This window comes from Mesoplodon densirostris, chromosome 2, assembly GCF_025265405.1.
Source record: "Mesoplodon densirostris isolate mMesDen1 chromosome 2, mMesDen1 primary haplotype, whole genome shotgun sequence".
Classification (NCBI taxonomy): Eukaryota; Metazoa; Chordata; class Mammalia; order Artiodactyla; family Ziphiidae; genus Mesoplodon; species Mesoplodon densirostris.
Genome location: NC_082662.1, coordinates 62,188,348 through 62,204,160, shown reverse-complemented (window position 1 = coordinate 62,204,160; position 15,813 = coordinate 62,188,348). Strand labels below are relative to the sequence as shown.

The 15,813-nt window shown below is 33.8% G+C and overlaps 1 protein-coding gene and 1 long non-coding RNA gene across 5 annotated transcripts in view; one reads left to right on the top strand and one right to left on the bottom strand.

The window, feature by feature from the left end:
- The window catches only part of LRRC7 (leucine rich repeat containing 7), a 497,427-nt gene that overhangs the window by 91,596 nt on the left and 390,018 nt on the right, over positions 1-15,813 (bottom strand). The window contains exons 17-20 of the mRNA XM_060089953.1: positions 14,510-14,758; positions 8,956-9,156; positions 1,936-2,047; positions 1,543-1,723 (exon numbers count right to left, since the gene is read on the bottom strand). Coding sequence (XP_059945936.1) covers positions 1,543-1,723; positions 1,936-2,047; positions 8,956-9,156; positions 14,510-14,758 — 743 coding nt within the window. The remainder of the gene's footprint in view (positions 1-1,542; positions 1,724-1,935; positions 2,048-8,955; positions 9,157-14,509; positions 14,759-15,813) is intronic.
- Positions 1-15,813, top strand: part of LOC132483978 (uncharacterized) — a 163,143-nt gene that overhangs the window by 108,991 nt on the left and 38,339 nt on the right. For 2 of the 4 annotated variants that reach the window (XR_009531136.1, XR_009531138.1), the window contains exons 4-5: positions 2,132-2,202; positions 3,286-3,323. This is a non-coding gene — a long non-coding RNA (uncharacterized LOC132483978). Of the gene's footprint in view, positions 1-2,131; positions 2,203-3,236; positions 3,324-15,813 lie in introns of all 4 variants that reach the window. The other 2 variants (XR_009531137.1, XR_009531139.1) reach the window with 1 other exon arrangement.

The following is a 15,813-nucleotide window of genomic DNA, read 5'->3' as shown; positions in this document are numbered from 1 at the left end:
ATTGATGATAGCATTATTATTCCATGTCCAAAAAAAGTCACCCCTTTACCCTGCTCTAACTTTTATTTCTTCTCAGTTATCATTACCTTCTAATATACACAGTTTACTTACCTACTATATGTCTTGTGTCCTCTGCTAGAATGTAAACTCATGAGGGCAGAGGTTTATTTCTCTTCAGGCCTAGCATAGTGCTTGGCACATAGTAGGTACTAAGTACATATTTGTTGAATGAATGAATGAATAAATGAGTGAATGAAAGAAATATAGATATTTTTAGTAATGGTCCTGAAACATGTCTGATAATTAGAGCTACCTGATTCCTGGTCCCCATCGCTGGAATTTCTGATTCAGTACATTTCCAAACTATTAGTTGAGAGTACATTTCTTATCAATGCTTCTTATATCTAATGAACCCAAGTTGTCTTCAAATAACATATTTGAGGGCCAGGTATTGGAAGACATTAAACCCATTGTATAGTGTATGCATTCACATATCTTTTTCTAGAATGTAAATTAAATTAAATTAAATTAAATTATGAGTTCTGGTCATTGGCATGTTTATTCTGGTGACCACAGTGTCTCTACAAGATGCTCACTTTTCTAAGTTTATTCTAGACCGTTTGCACACTAATGATATTGAATTATATATCTTTTATTAAAGACTTTTAAGTGCTTTTGCTAATTGAAAAAAAGTTCATTTAGAAGGCATCTTCCAAAAGTACCTAAATCAGTCTCAGCTTATATAACAAATAATAAATCTACAAACTGAAAGAGTTAAGATTTTTATCATGGGCATCAGTGAGTAGAAATAGTTATCCATCAATTACCAAAGAATATATTGTTAACAGTATTGACATTATCAGTAAATTTAAGTGAAAGTCATTGACTACCTATATCATATGACAATTTTTATTTGCTATTTGTACTGTGAAACATAACAACCTGTTACAAAACAAGGGAATCAGCGCTGGGTAAATGCTACTTCACTGAGTCACTTTATTGACCTCCGTGGCTTTTGATTTTAATATATCTGTAAAATGGAAGTAATATAGAGTAAGAGCCATTTTGGAAGGATTAAATACTTTTACTTATATTCTAACTTTTCCAGGTGGTGATAAAATGATGATGATGAAGATGCTGATGAAAAATTTATTGAATGTTTACTCTGTACTTGGCACATTAGTGCTTTCCATGAATCTTTCTTTAATTCATAACACCATTTTGGATGGTGAATGCCCAAATGTGTCACTATTATGTACTGAGGCAAACACAATTTTTGATTTTCGATTAAAAATTTTTTTGGTTCTATCATCTCAACCTGTTAATGTACTACCCTCACTCCCGTAAACAATGGTTTTGCTGTGTAAAATGGATTTATCCACTCTTGGAAATCCCAGGGGGACTACATTTGCTTACCTTCCCCTCTGTCTTCTATGCCACTCATGTGCTGAATACAATCCCCAAATTAAGAAGATTCCATTTTTTAAAAATGTTGCTAAAAGTAAGCATTTGGGGACAGAAAAGAGGGAATTCTAAACACACCTGTTACCCCACAAAGAATTATGTACTGCCTCTTTAGCTGTTGTCTGCAAGGACCCCACTTTAACCCGGGTGTTAGAGGATCCTGAGGAAGCCTGGGAAGGCGAGTAGTCTGAGTAAGTGCCTGAGGAAACACTGTTATTCAGACAGTGAGTTTTGTCAACTTCAGACTCATCGGTTGATTCTGAAATGTAAATGGGAAAATATTATAATGCTGTGAACATTGACAAGTATAAACACAGAAAGGCAAGTATGAAAAACAGCATACCAATGAATGTTAGAGATACATATTTATAAAATATTTCTATAGACTATGGTATATCATAATTTACAACTGGTGATTCATCATGCACATGCATTTGTGGCATATTTTCCACATCAGGTTCACAATGTTACCTTTTTTGTCCTTCCCTAGCAGAACAAGTTTGGGTGGGTACAGAGGGGTCTCAGCTAATGAAGGGTGAAGTTCCCCAATCCTCATTTCATTAGCTGGATGAACAAAAGAATCCTGAGAGATATAATAATACAGGAAAAGGAAAGTAAACATTTAAACATTGGTTAACCAAGATGGCAATATCTTTATTTGGCTTAGATACAAGATGGGACTCCAGAATTTAATTCACCATGGTGTACTAGGAGGAGTGAATCATATGTATCTCTGAGGTAAGCACTAAAATGTTTTTTGTTTTTCTAATTTAAATGAGTACATTTATTTAGCAGACATTTTTTGAAAGCTGTTTATATGCCTGGCACTGTGCAAAGAACTGTGGTGTTTCCAAAGAAAGACAAAATGTCACCAATGTCCTGTGGGAGTTTACAGTCTAGTTAGGGAGATAGATGTAACTCATAAAACACGACTGAATTATAATAAGTCATATATAAGTAATACAATACGTAATCTATAACATATAAACATGTAAGAGTTCTAAGGGATGAACTCTTTTAAGAGTTCTAAGAGGGATACATTGCTGACCAACTAGTTTTTTTTTTTTCAAATATTAACAAAGTTAATGCACAATTGGGCCCTATAAATACAGCTTTTACTGCCAATCTCCCTCTTAATTCCTACTGTTACCCAAGTGATCTTCTCAGTTTCTTTAGTTTTACCATGCGTTCTTCCTAAGGTTTCTAGTTTTCTCATGATCAATCTAGCCTGCTAAATCTTCAATCTACATCCTTTCACTCAGTATAATGAGCAACACTGGTATAAGAATATAACTTTATGACAAATAAATGTATTTTAAAAAACCGATGAATTTTAAACTTCTGTAATTCAAATTATCATTCCCGGTTAACCAGGTAGTGGGAGGACATTAGGAAAAGCAACATTCTCACTTCCTTCTAGATATAAAAATGGCTTGTTTATGCTCAGGAGTAAGTAGTGATATAAATTTATGCACAGCAGTTATCTTTCTGTCTTTTCCCCTTAAACTCAATTTGAATTCAAAGAAGAATTTTCAGTTTTTTTCGTTCATTAGTACTTGTTTGTTTGAACATTAAGGTAATACATTTAGAAGTATTTTGTTAAATTGGAGAAAGAATACACTTGAGGACAAAATATAATAATGCAATGGTTCCTGCCTTATAACTAATTGGTTGGTAATATCAGAAAGAAACTCTTACTATACATTTTGTCTACCCCCGCCTGCTACCGCAAACATGGGTATATCTGACACTTAAAAAAAATAATATTTCAGTGGGAGAAGATTGGAAGATCATCTAGTCCAATCCTTTCATTTCTTAAAGGTGGATTCTGAGACTCAGTGAGGCCCAGGCTTACATAGGTAAGTAGACAAAGATCCTGCATGCAGGTAGGATTCCTTTGGGCTCTAGTCCTATGATTATCCCTTACATTGCTGCCTCCTGGTTAGCTCAGCTTGAACATATTAGAGACTTAAAATGCAGTATTGTATATATTTGAAGAGGAACGGAAAAGAGAATGGGATTGATGGAAATTCTGGAGATGAATAGGAAAATCTGTGTTTTCATGGATTTTGAAAATTATTTCAAAAGTCTAGCATAAGAAACTTTGGATAAAGTTTTGAGTTGAGAGAATAGAGTAAAAGCCTTCACACATCTTTAGAGACATTTATTAAGTAGAAGCAGATGCAAGTTTGAGAAATGGTACTATGAAAGGCATAAAGTATGTTAAGACTTTCAAAAATTTTTCAGTTAAAGTCGCATATTTCTGTTTTATGACTGCTTTATCACTTATTAATCAGGTTGCCTCGAGCAAGTCACTGTAACTCTCTGGATCTTATTCAATTTATCAATAAAATGGGGGTAATAGATAATAAGAATTAGTGCAAATTTCTGTCTAATACTAACATTCTATAAATATCATATAACTTATTTGTTGAAATAATATTTTAAAAAGGAAATATTCTTATGACATTTTATTATAGAAGTAAAAGCATTTTGTTTTAGTCAAAAACAAATAAACAAAATAGTTGTATAAGCACAGAAATGTAATAGTTAAGGGTTTCCAATACTTTTTTTTCCCCTTATGCCTTACACATTCGGTACTCAAGTTATCTTTTATGTATAGATCAAACATTTACACTTGTATCTCACAATTGTGACTGGAGCTCTGCATGGCAGCTATAGTTTGACTTAAATTCTAGTCTCTGACCCTGCTCAAGAATTTCTATTTTGAATTAAAAAAGAGCCCTCATGACTGGGAAGAATGATATCAGCTAATCATGAACTTGCATCTCTTCTCTAGAATTCTGTGGCCCTCCACCTAGGTAGAGGACTACTACTGAAACAAGAGTAATGGATTTACACTGACCCAGTTAGACTCTCTTATCTTTATGAGCAAAATAATGATGATGATGATGGTGGTCATCAGTTAAGAAGAATCTATTACCTGTCTACTATTGTGTTACTATGCTAAACACTTTATTTTATCCCTGTTGATTATTTAAACGATAATCTTATTTTTATTGTTATTTATTATTTTAAGTTGTTTATTATTATCATCTTTGTTTTACAAGTAAAGAAATGGAAGCTCAGAGAGGTAAGCTAATACTTCCAAGTCACAAGCTTAATAGGTGGTAGAGCTGGGATTTGAACTGGAATCTGTTCTTCTTGGAGGTCTTCTATTGGATACTGTATATGCTATATTGTCTATCCTAAGAAAAGCTCACTTCTCAAATGGGCTTCACATAACAAAGTTAACTATCCAACAAAGGAAATTAATAATTGGCTTTGCCTCTATAAAATCTTATATAAATAGCTGGAAGAATCAAGTTCATGTTGGAAAAGTGGGTGAAACTTTTGGGACTACTATGGGTGAAGACAGTGGAAGTTACCAGTAGGGAATCAAATTTAGTGGAATTCCCATTATAAGTAAATTGAGCCATAATTTTTTCTGGTGAGGGGACAGAGATTGAGGGGAAAGAAAAGTAAAATCTTTTTTTTTTTTTTAACCCCGTTGCCCTTCCACTGGTCAAACTAAATCTTGGCTGATACTGCTGTAGTGAAAGGGAGCCTAAAGCCTAAGGTAGAAGTCAAAGGGGGAAAAAAAGCTTATGCCTGAGCTTTCGAGTCAAAATAAATAAAGGCATTAATAAAAGCATTTAAGGAAACTTTCAAGGGTAATTGACTATTCTCTTTTTCCTGGAGAAAGATGTGATTCCTCTACAGAGAGAAATTGGACTGAGTCTCCTAAGAAATGGAAAAGTGCCTTCCTTTATGAAAGTGGTTAATGCAAGCTAGTGACTCACAGAAGTATTAAAGGAGAATGTGGCAGGGTCTCCCTCTCTTGTGGATGGGAAAGGAATGGTCATTTACTGCAGCTTTCCTCTGTACCATGAACTGTGCTCAGAACTGTTATAAATATTTGTTTTCATCTGATTTCATCTCCACCAAAACTCTGAAAGACTGTTACTATTATCTGTATTTTTAAAGATAAAAAACCAAGGCTCAGAAAGTTTTCAGTGACTTGTCAAGGTCATACAATTGGTAACAAGGTGGAGTCAAACTTTTAATTCATGTCTTCTAGACTTAAGTCCTTTCCCCTGTTCTGAAAACTGTGCTCTTGAGGCACTCACAGTGCTGTTGCTAATTCACAGGGACACATGGGTTATTTTAAATATTTGAGGGGAAAAAAACAATACTTGACATCAGTCAGATTCTGTAAGAACTGCTACCTTGAGGTAGCTCTCAGTTTCAACATTAGATTGCACACTTCTTTTGATTAATAGTCTTTGTGAATCTGGGTTTTTGGTGGTTGCTGTGATAAAAAATAATCAAGTGCCACTCGAAAATCAATGTGAAACAGAAATTAGAGTTGTAGTACCCAATATGATTCCAAGGTTTGAGAAGGTAGGTGGTGTCCAACAGGTGCACACATTCCATGAGTAAGTAGTTTTGGTTATTTAAGAATGAACTAAAACTATTATTTTCTCTTTCAATTTATGTGTATTGTTTTTTCAAATAACCACTAAGTGGGGCATAAATATTTACTAAGTTCTTCAGACCTAACAATAATAATTGGAACTGTTAGGTATTTCTTGGCTATCACTGTATATTAACCCCTGATACTTTTGAGCCTTTGAAATTTTGATTTTCAGTCTCATAGGCTTTGGTTTTTACATATAAACAAAATCTGGCTCCTTAAAAACTGTTTCTAAGTCACCCAGTCTATGGTTTTCTGTTATAGCCATCCAAATGGACTAAGATACTGGGGGAAAAACAAATGTAATCTCCACAAGGCATATATGAAGGAAAATGGGGGCAAAGGAGAACCTTCATATATCCCTGACCTCCTTGTTCTCATGGCTCTCTTGGCCATATTCTCTATGTTAAAACTCTTGGCATAGGGTTGCAAATAGAAAGTGATCAATAAATGATATATCTTTCCTTTTCCCTCTTTCTCTGGTGCATTTGTAACCTATTTACCTTGCTTCTTCTTTCTGTTTTCTGCTTTTGCTTCTGCCTACCTCTGTTTGTTTTTTCTTGGTTTTCCATATTTAACAACATGGATAAATATGTCATATAGTGTGTGACACCCTCTTCCACCTTCTTGGTAGTATGATCTAAATAATGATAACCCAAAAATGGCAGGCACAGGTAAAACATATAATAAAAATGCATAGTATACACTGATCAGCTAGACACTTGGTTATTTGTATTTATTATATCTGGGAGTAGAATAGAATTAGGACCCCTTAATTTGGATGCAGTAATGAGAAGGGAGGATGATACAGAAAAGGACATCTCCTAGCCCTAGGATGGCTAAAAGTTGGGGACAGAAGATCTAAAATCTCAATTTTAGAAAAAATATTGATATTATCAGTGAAATTTCTATTCAAGAGGAAAAGGCTAGTAGATGAAGAAAACTAAGAAAGTGGGGTGAATCATAGAAATAAATATAAAGCTGAAAGTTGAGCTTCAGTGATATTTAGCTTGGCTACTTTAGCAAATTAAGAAGATTAGATAGGCAATACAAAGTCACTATAGTGGTTTTTTTTTAAGGAGGACAAGATTAGATATATGTTTTAAAAGGATCATTAGCAAGGCAATGAGGGGGCTTGGGACAAGGTAAGCCAAGAAATTGACAGTTTTTACAGAAATGCAGGACAGAGTTGAGGACCTGAAGAGATAGAGGAGATACACGTAGATGAAAATGTATAGGAGTTAGTGACTGGAAGGGGCAGGGGGTGGGGAGAAAAAAGGAGAAAGAAATCAACATACCCCCCAAATTTCTAGCTTGAGTGAACCGGTAGATAATAGTGCCAGCTGACATCAAGACCAATTATACTGAAGCAGAAGCAAGTTTGAGGACGAAACATTAAAATTAATTTGGATTTGTTAAGTTTGAAGTGCTTGTGGGATAATTTTAAGATTTTTTTCTACTATTGGGATATTATTAAATTCATGATCAAAGCCATCTTTGTCTCATCTCTCCCATCCCTGTATTAAGCAATTTTAGGATCTACGTATTTTGCAGTAGTTATTCAGTTTATGGGTTATCATGACCTTACAGTTATTTTGATGTTAAACTGTGATGACATGAGATCTAAATATAAAGTGTATGTGTATTTAGGGTGTACCCACTAAATGTTAGTTTTCCTCCTTTTTATATTATTGCAGTATCTTAGAGATAAAAGTATGTTGCTTTGCTATAGTATATCTGTAATGTCTTAGAGATGAAAAAGTATAATAATATGAGTTTTATAAGCAAAATGAAAAAAACAATGAAAAGAAATATTTACTTAAATTTTCTTCCCTAGATATCCAGCTATACTCCTCTCTTTTGGGTCAGGCTTGTACTTCCACTGGCAGATATACACACCATGCTTATTTTTGCTTAAGCTTTCTTTTCTCTTTGCCTAGAATGCCTTCTTCTCTTTTTGACTTTAAAAGAATCATCTAATCTTTAATATGCAGTTCAATCTTAAGCATTTCACATAACTTTTAAAGTGATTGGCAGTGACTGCTTATCACTTCATTTTCTTAGAGTATTATATTCTCCATCACACAACCAACGATGTTATCATGTTTTATATAATACGTTCTCTAATGGCTTCATCTGTGTTAAGTTTACCTGGCTAGGCTCTCAATTATTTGGGGACTATTCACACATTTCATATTTCTTTTCTCTCTCTCACAGTGTTTAGCACAGTGCTAAATATACAGTTGGTGTTTAATGCAAAAACTGATGCTTTGAATGCAGATTTGTAAAAGAGTTTTGTCAGCCTAGATCTTTGAGCAGCAGGTATAGGAACTTCTAGATGTACTCATATCAATTATGTTTCTAATGAAGATTAAAAGATGATAACCAAAATAGTTGAAGAGTAGATGAAATAGTACAGAGGTGGCATAAATGTAGTTGTATTCTTTTCAGACCATACAAATTGATAAGGATGAATATCTAATTCATTCTAAAATATAGGAACTAAGCTTCATATTAGATTCTGTAAAGCTAAATTTCAAAGTTATTGCCCCTTTTTATATAGTAGTGTTTCCTATAAAGGGTGTAACCCAAACACAAAAACATTTTAAAAAATTGGCTCTAAATCTGATCAAGAGTTTTACTGAGATTTGCAGAATAATAATAATAAAAAAAACTTCATTTAGGTTTTTCTAATGACTCATACAATAAAAGTTAGGGGTAGTCAAAGGAATATCATGAAAATGATTTAATGCACTTACTGGCCAGGCCTAGCTGGGTGAGCGAATTATTCCTTCTGTGTGTATTGGAACTTTTGGAGCTGTATTAATGATTTTAGGCCATGAAGGTGAATTTATTAAATGCAACCCTCATAGTTTGGAAGAGTAGAGAGACTCATTTATATATTAGGAAAAAATGCACTTATCAAGGAAGATCTGTTCAGTTAAAAAAACATATCATTTAGTAATTCCAAAAAATCCAAACCACACTGGCAATTACCAATAACCTTGAAATACCTCCACTGTAATCTCCTTTGGGGCTACAGGCCACTTGTGTTCGTATTTTTCTTTCACAGTTTGCTCCGTGTTAGCAGTTGCATTTGAATTCTCAACACGCACTCCATGGCTTGGCTTACCCACCAGATTTTGAACAGATTTTACCATATTCTTTAAATCCTCTGGGTAAGGAGTTGGATATCGTTTTAGGTTTATTTCAACCTAGAAGTTTATAAAAAGAAATTTAACATAAAAATACCTTCAGCAAGCATGTTCACAAAACTACTCCATTTTATGTGCAGTAGTATAACCAAATGCAATATAGTGAGTGTTGAGCTGGCTGAAAAACTGTGTTGTAGAGTAGAACACACAGTGTTCTTTTCACATTCTGCCTCCTGGGACTTCTCCCCACGCCTGGCCACCTTTCTAGATTAAAAACAATTTTTGGATTATATCTTATGTTTAGGTCTACTCTATAGATGGTTGAAATAGCAGTAGATCAAACACTTAAGTGATTGGTAATCTCTGAAAAATTTAATTAAGTTACTATCAGCTGCTTTTATACTTTAGAGGCTGTTCCCTTACCTATTTTAATTATTTAAAAATAATCATTTTGACATTAAAAAATATCTTTGGAGTATCAATGCAGGTGATGGGAGAAGACCCCAAAAGATTTACAAGTGAGTTATCATGTATTAAAAAATGTGGAGTTGACAGTATCTGCCATCAAATATGCACCAGCTCTGTGTTAATTAGCATGTTACATCAAAAGGTAGGGTAGCTAATTCTTGTTAATAACTAAAAAAAAATCCTTCAAGGAGGCTTTTATATTTAGTTTTTACCATAATAAAGTAACATGCTTTATAGGTTACATCTTACAATAAAGAGAAATAAAAAATTGAGAACATTGTCTAGGATATTCTAGGTAAATATGTAAATTTTGTCTTATACTTATCCAGACTTATTTCTATTCTTTTTTTTTTTTTTTTTTTTGCGGTGCACGGGCCTCTCACTGTTGTGGCCTCTCCCGTTGTGGAGCACAGGCTCCGGACACGCAAGGCTCAGCGGGCATGGCTCATGGGGCCAGCCGCTCCGTGGCATGTGGGGTTTTCCCAGACCGGGGCACAAACCCGTGTCTCCTGCATCGGCAGGTGGACTCTCAACCACTGCGCCACCAGGGAAGCCCTATTTCTATTCTTGAATTCATTTTTGGTGTATCAATCTGACTTTAGGGAATATATATATATATATTAATTACTATTCTTCACATTTAATTCAGAGAGAGAAAATATGAGACATTCCATACAGAATATCCCACCTTCAGAGTACTTAAAATATACTTAAAATGGAATAGATACAAATTATCCAGGCTGATTAAAATGGAGTGGGAGGAAAAATAAGGGGGCATATTTACTTTGCTTGGTTTATTCCAATAGTCATGTCTTTTTGAATTTGAGTAGAACCAACTTTACAAAATGCAATGATTTATGTGATTGTGGTGAGTATGTGTTGGGGAAAGTGTGTGTGAGGGTGCATTGAGGGAGGGCAGAGGTGGAAGAGAAGCTGAAAGGGAAGAAGAAAGAGGGGGATGAGAGATAAAAAGAGAAAGAGGGTGGGGCACACACATACACACCCCCTCCACACCTATGTAACACATGGGATGTAAGAAACTATGATAGTGATATAGATCTGAGGATTATAAATATGAATTAAAACACTTTTGCTCATCTGCAGTTTTAGCAAATCCACCAACTTTGTTATTCTAGTATTTCATCTTCCTGTGGCTCACTGTCCATGTCAAATACTGGGATTGGACTTCAGTAGATGATTTTTAACATTCCTTTCAGAACTAAAATTACAAAATTATTTTTCCAATAATTTTTTGGGAAGCTGGTGAAAAACCAGATAAATTTATTAGTGTAAATCTCATTGAAATGTAATTTAATCTTTAATATGCTGAAACAAATATGATGAAGTTAATAATATATAGAAACAAAGCTACAAAAATATAACCCAAGAAAAAAAGTTAGGCTTTACCAAAAAAAAAAAAGTATAAGTTGTTAGAGTGTAATATAAGTATATCTCAGGGTACTTTATAATGCATTCTTAAATAAACATAAAAAGGATGATAGCCATGCTAGACAAAATCCATTGGGATGAATGCATTCTTGGATCTGCTGTTTAAATTGGTATTAGAAATATTAATCACAAATTTGATCTACGTTTAAAAATTATATTGTTGAACTTGTTTAAAAGTCCTTGATATCAAAGGACTTAAAAGTCAAAAAACTACATTTAAAAATGTAAATTGTAGAATGGTGTGACTATTATGCCAATTAAGAACATCTTTAAATTTTTAATATGAATAAAAAATAACTTTCAAATAGGTCCTTAAATTAAAATTCTACACACCTTAACAATCCTCAATATTAAAACTACACTTCTAAATTGAATCAAAGGCAAAAAATGGGACGTGTTTTTTTTATATATATAAATTTATTTATTTATTTTTTGCTGTGTTGGGTTTTGGTTGCTGCACATGGGCTTTCTCTAGTTGTGGTGAGGGGGCGCTACTCTTCATTGCGGTGCACAGGGTTCTCATTGCGGTGGCTTCTCACATGGCAGAGCACAGGCTCTAGGTGCATGGGCTTCTGTAGTTGTGGCTCGTGGGCTCTAGAGCACAGGCCCAGTAGTTGCGGTGCACGGGCTTAGTTGCTCCGCGGCATGTGGGATCTTCCCGGACCAGGGCTCGAACCCATGTCCCCTGCATTGGCAGGTGGATTCTTAACCACTGCACCACCAGGGAAGCCCCCTGGGACGTGTTCTTTCTTAACTGAATTAAATACATTGAGTAATGTATTCTAATTTTTGTAGATGCTGTGTCTCTTCTGATGCAGAGGGCTATTTGCTAATGGCCATGGTACCGATATTTTCTGGTTATTTTATAAGCAAGTTAATGTTATATTTTGGTCACATCACCAGAATATATTTGGGTACTTTATCTCTGTAAAAATATTTAAATGTAGAAATAAAAGTAGATTTGCCATTAAGCTAAAGAAGCTTAAGTTTTAGGGACTGTCACCTGCATGGGCTCTTTTCAAAGCCTTGTGAGGAGCCCTACTTATGTATTTACATGGTTATTTTATATTCTTTTCCTTAAAGAGGCTCCTCTCCAAATTGTGGAAGCTTCAGGTCTCATAAAACTTGGATCTGTTCCACCTATACAATAAGCTACTTGCTTCCCATTTACTAGTCTACTAGCAGAATTTACTGGACTTAGAGTCAGAAGACCCAAATTAAAACCACAGATTTACCCCCAACTAGCTATCAGCCACAATCTTTCTGTCCAGTTTCTACTCATGTAAAATGGGAATGATAATATCTTGGGTTAATCTAGAGCTCGAATGAGATAATAAATGTGAAGTCCCTTGAAAATGTATGATTTTTATGCAGAGATTAGATACTATTTCTAATATCAGATTCTTCTTATGTATTTTTTGAATCTGGAGTCTTTTGGCAATCTAGTTTTATTATATATATGTCTAACTATAATACCTGTAACTGGATTTTTTTCAGGTTGTATGCAGCAATAACTATCATTTACTCATTATCTACCATGTGATAGGCACCATGCAAAGTATTTTATAAGAATATATAAAACTAATTATTATTAGTTATTTATATAATAAACAATACTTATTTTATTATTTACCATATGGATTTAATTATATATGAATAATAAATAGTTATAATTAATAATATTAATTAAAATCTATAATTATAATTAAATCTCATTTTAATTTCACAACCCATTTGTAGCATCTGTTACCATTTTACAGAAGGAAAACAGGGACTCAGATGGTGTAAGTTACTTGAAGGTCATACAGCTACAGGAATCAATGCCCATATTCAACCTCAGGTCTAACTCCAAAGCTTATGCTTCACAAGTGTTACTTGGCTCAGAGCTATTCTCTGGTATAGGTGCAGCATATATTTGTACAATCTTGTGGAAGAAGTAGTGTAAATCTAAAGTGTGAATTTTATTGAGTTAAATAAGATAATTTCAATTTTTAAAACATAGAGTTAACATAATATTTTATAATTAAAAACATGAAAGTATAGTATTTTATAATTCTGTTATGTTTGTAAGCTCTCTAAAAGCATATTTTTATACACTTTTACAGATTGTTTTGCTTCTCTATTTTTCAATGCACGTGTGAAGTGCTTCAGAAATGAATAACCATGATCATAAACACAATTATATTAATAGTTCAGTAATGCCCAGTTAGTTTCTTTATATTGCTAAATATATAGGTTGTAAATATTCCCTTATTCTAATATGGGATATATGTAATAGGTGGGAAAAATTTGTCAATTATGTTCTTACCAAAATGTTGTGTTTATCACTCACCATAAAGTATTTGCTCGTTTTACAGGTACATTTTATTAAAATCAATATTTTTACTGAAATGTTATTTTATTTTGGAAAATAGAAGTGTTTCACAACATTCTATATATCTCAGATCTTAAGAAAGTGCAGTAAATGCAAATAGTAGCTGCAAGATGTTGGAGACTACCAAAGATTTAGCAATGAAGAAAGAAATAATGTTAATAGCTAGGGAATTTAGAAGTGATACCTTGAATTCACAAAGAACTATGCTTTTCTTATATAATGATTAAATTATAATTTGATTTGATTGTAAATTCCAGTAAGAGAAATAATAGTTAATGCTTTGGTTATTAATTGTGAAATATCTTATTCTAGGAATTAATTGGAACATTTTACATAGAAAGGAAACCTATAGCAGTTTTAGTTAGGATTCTCAGCTTGTCATATATTGTAGAAAGAATATAAGACACAGAATAAGAATTTAGTCCATTACATGTGGATAAGGTTTACAAAAAATGTAGTGTTCTTCCACAACCCATTAAGATTTTTTTTCATTAAACTCTTCAACACCCCACCCACTGAGATAATGAAGTCCTATCTGCCAGAATTCCCAGGCCAATCTTCTCTTACAGGAATTCTCATCATCTGTGCCTTCAAATTAAAGGGAAATTGATGCTTTTCAACAGATGTCCATCTTTGTGCTCAAAGTCCACTCTCAGCAAATTTCAATTCAAATCTCATGCTGTTTTAGAATCAAGTTTTAATTATTTAATCTCCCCCAGAATTGATATTACAAAAAAATATGTGTATGTCTGGGGACAATTTAGATTGCATCAGTAGTGTCATCAACATTCTGCCCGACTATTGGTATTCCCACACTTTAAATAAAAATCTTGAAAAATAAAAACATAAATAAAAATGAAGCACCCAACTTAAAAACCATGCCAGATATCCCACCAGTAGGCACATCATATCGATGTTCCCTCCCCCTCTGACTCAGTTCTCCCCACCCCATTGCCAATGTCAATGAATAAAAAATTAAACTGGGATCAAACACTGGCAATTGAAAGGTTTCTATATGATCAACATTTCTTAACCCAAATCATGCAGAACATACTCCATAAACCACTGTTCCAAGGTTGCCTCTACGTAAGGGATTCTCCTACCCCAAACACCTAGGCCTACCTGTCTGCCACTTAGAGAGGGAAGAGTGGTGGATTGTGCTGCAACTGGCAATGGAGTACACATGCTCCTTTCCTGCTGGAGGCCACTTATACAACCCCATGCCAGCTGTGGGTCATTCTGGGGGACGGGCATATCTTGGATCTGCTGATCACACCTGGCCCATGGTGTGCAGCAATCGCCAGAGAGTCTGGCAGGTTGGAGAGTAATCCCACGCTGGCCCCTTTCCCAGGGGGCTTGGCAGGGGTGATCCTGTGGGAGAAGGAATCTCCATTTTCTGGGAGAAAGAGGAGCACTGTAGCAAAACTTTCACTTTATCATTTTTCTATTCTTGATTTTTTTTTCATTCTGGGTAATGCATTTAAAACAATCATCAGAAAATTAGTTTTAATTCTATGTAATAAAACAGTACCAATATTATATGAAGCTAAAGGGTCACAATTTCTTCACACAATGCAGCTTTCATACTAAACTAAACTGAACTAAACTTTCATACTTTCATACACTAAACACATTATAAGTAGGGCATTATACTCTAGTCTATTTGGAAGTTGATGCCATAGGTCAGTGGTTCCCTTTAAAATTTTATGTAAATAAAAGGTAAAATGGTGCTAAATTTAATGTACATGTAATGAGCCAGAAAAGTATAATTAATTTAGTTCAAGATTTCAGCATATTCCATTCATCATCATACTTCCATGATGATTTATTTAGAAATTTGTTTGTGTTCCAATTTGTCCAATAGCCAATGGCATTGGAAATACTCAAATTGGTCAAAACCAAGTAGTTTGAGATTTTGGAAACATATTATTTCACCAATATATAAAATAAATCAAATATAAATAAACATAGAGAAAATGTACTCTAAAGTATAATGAACCTACTCTAATTATAATCAAACTTGATCACATAACACACAAACAGGGCTTCTAAATGTCTGTTTGCATTTGCTATATTTTATGTTTTCAATGACACATATACCAGTATTAAATGCACTCTTTTCTTCTTGGAGCCTTTGAATATAGGTTACTTTTTAGGAAGAAGTATGTAGTTTTTGACATTCAATGAAGTAAAAGAATGAATCAGAGGTCCAGTATAGAATGCATCATCCATTTGTTCTGGATTTAACATATAAAATCCTTACAAGAAGAACTGAAATGTTCTAAAGATCTTTTTTTGTTTATTTTTAGTTAAAAAATGTCTCTTTGGTTATTAGATAGCACTAATCAACCATTGAGAAACATTTTTTAAGCCCAAATCTTTAATAAAATTGTCATTTTGATTTGGGAATCCATTTTGATTTCTCC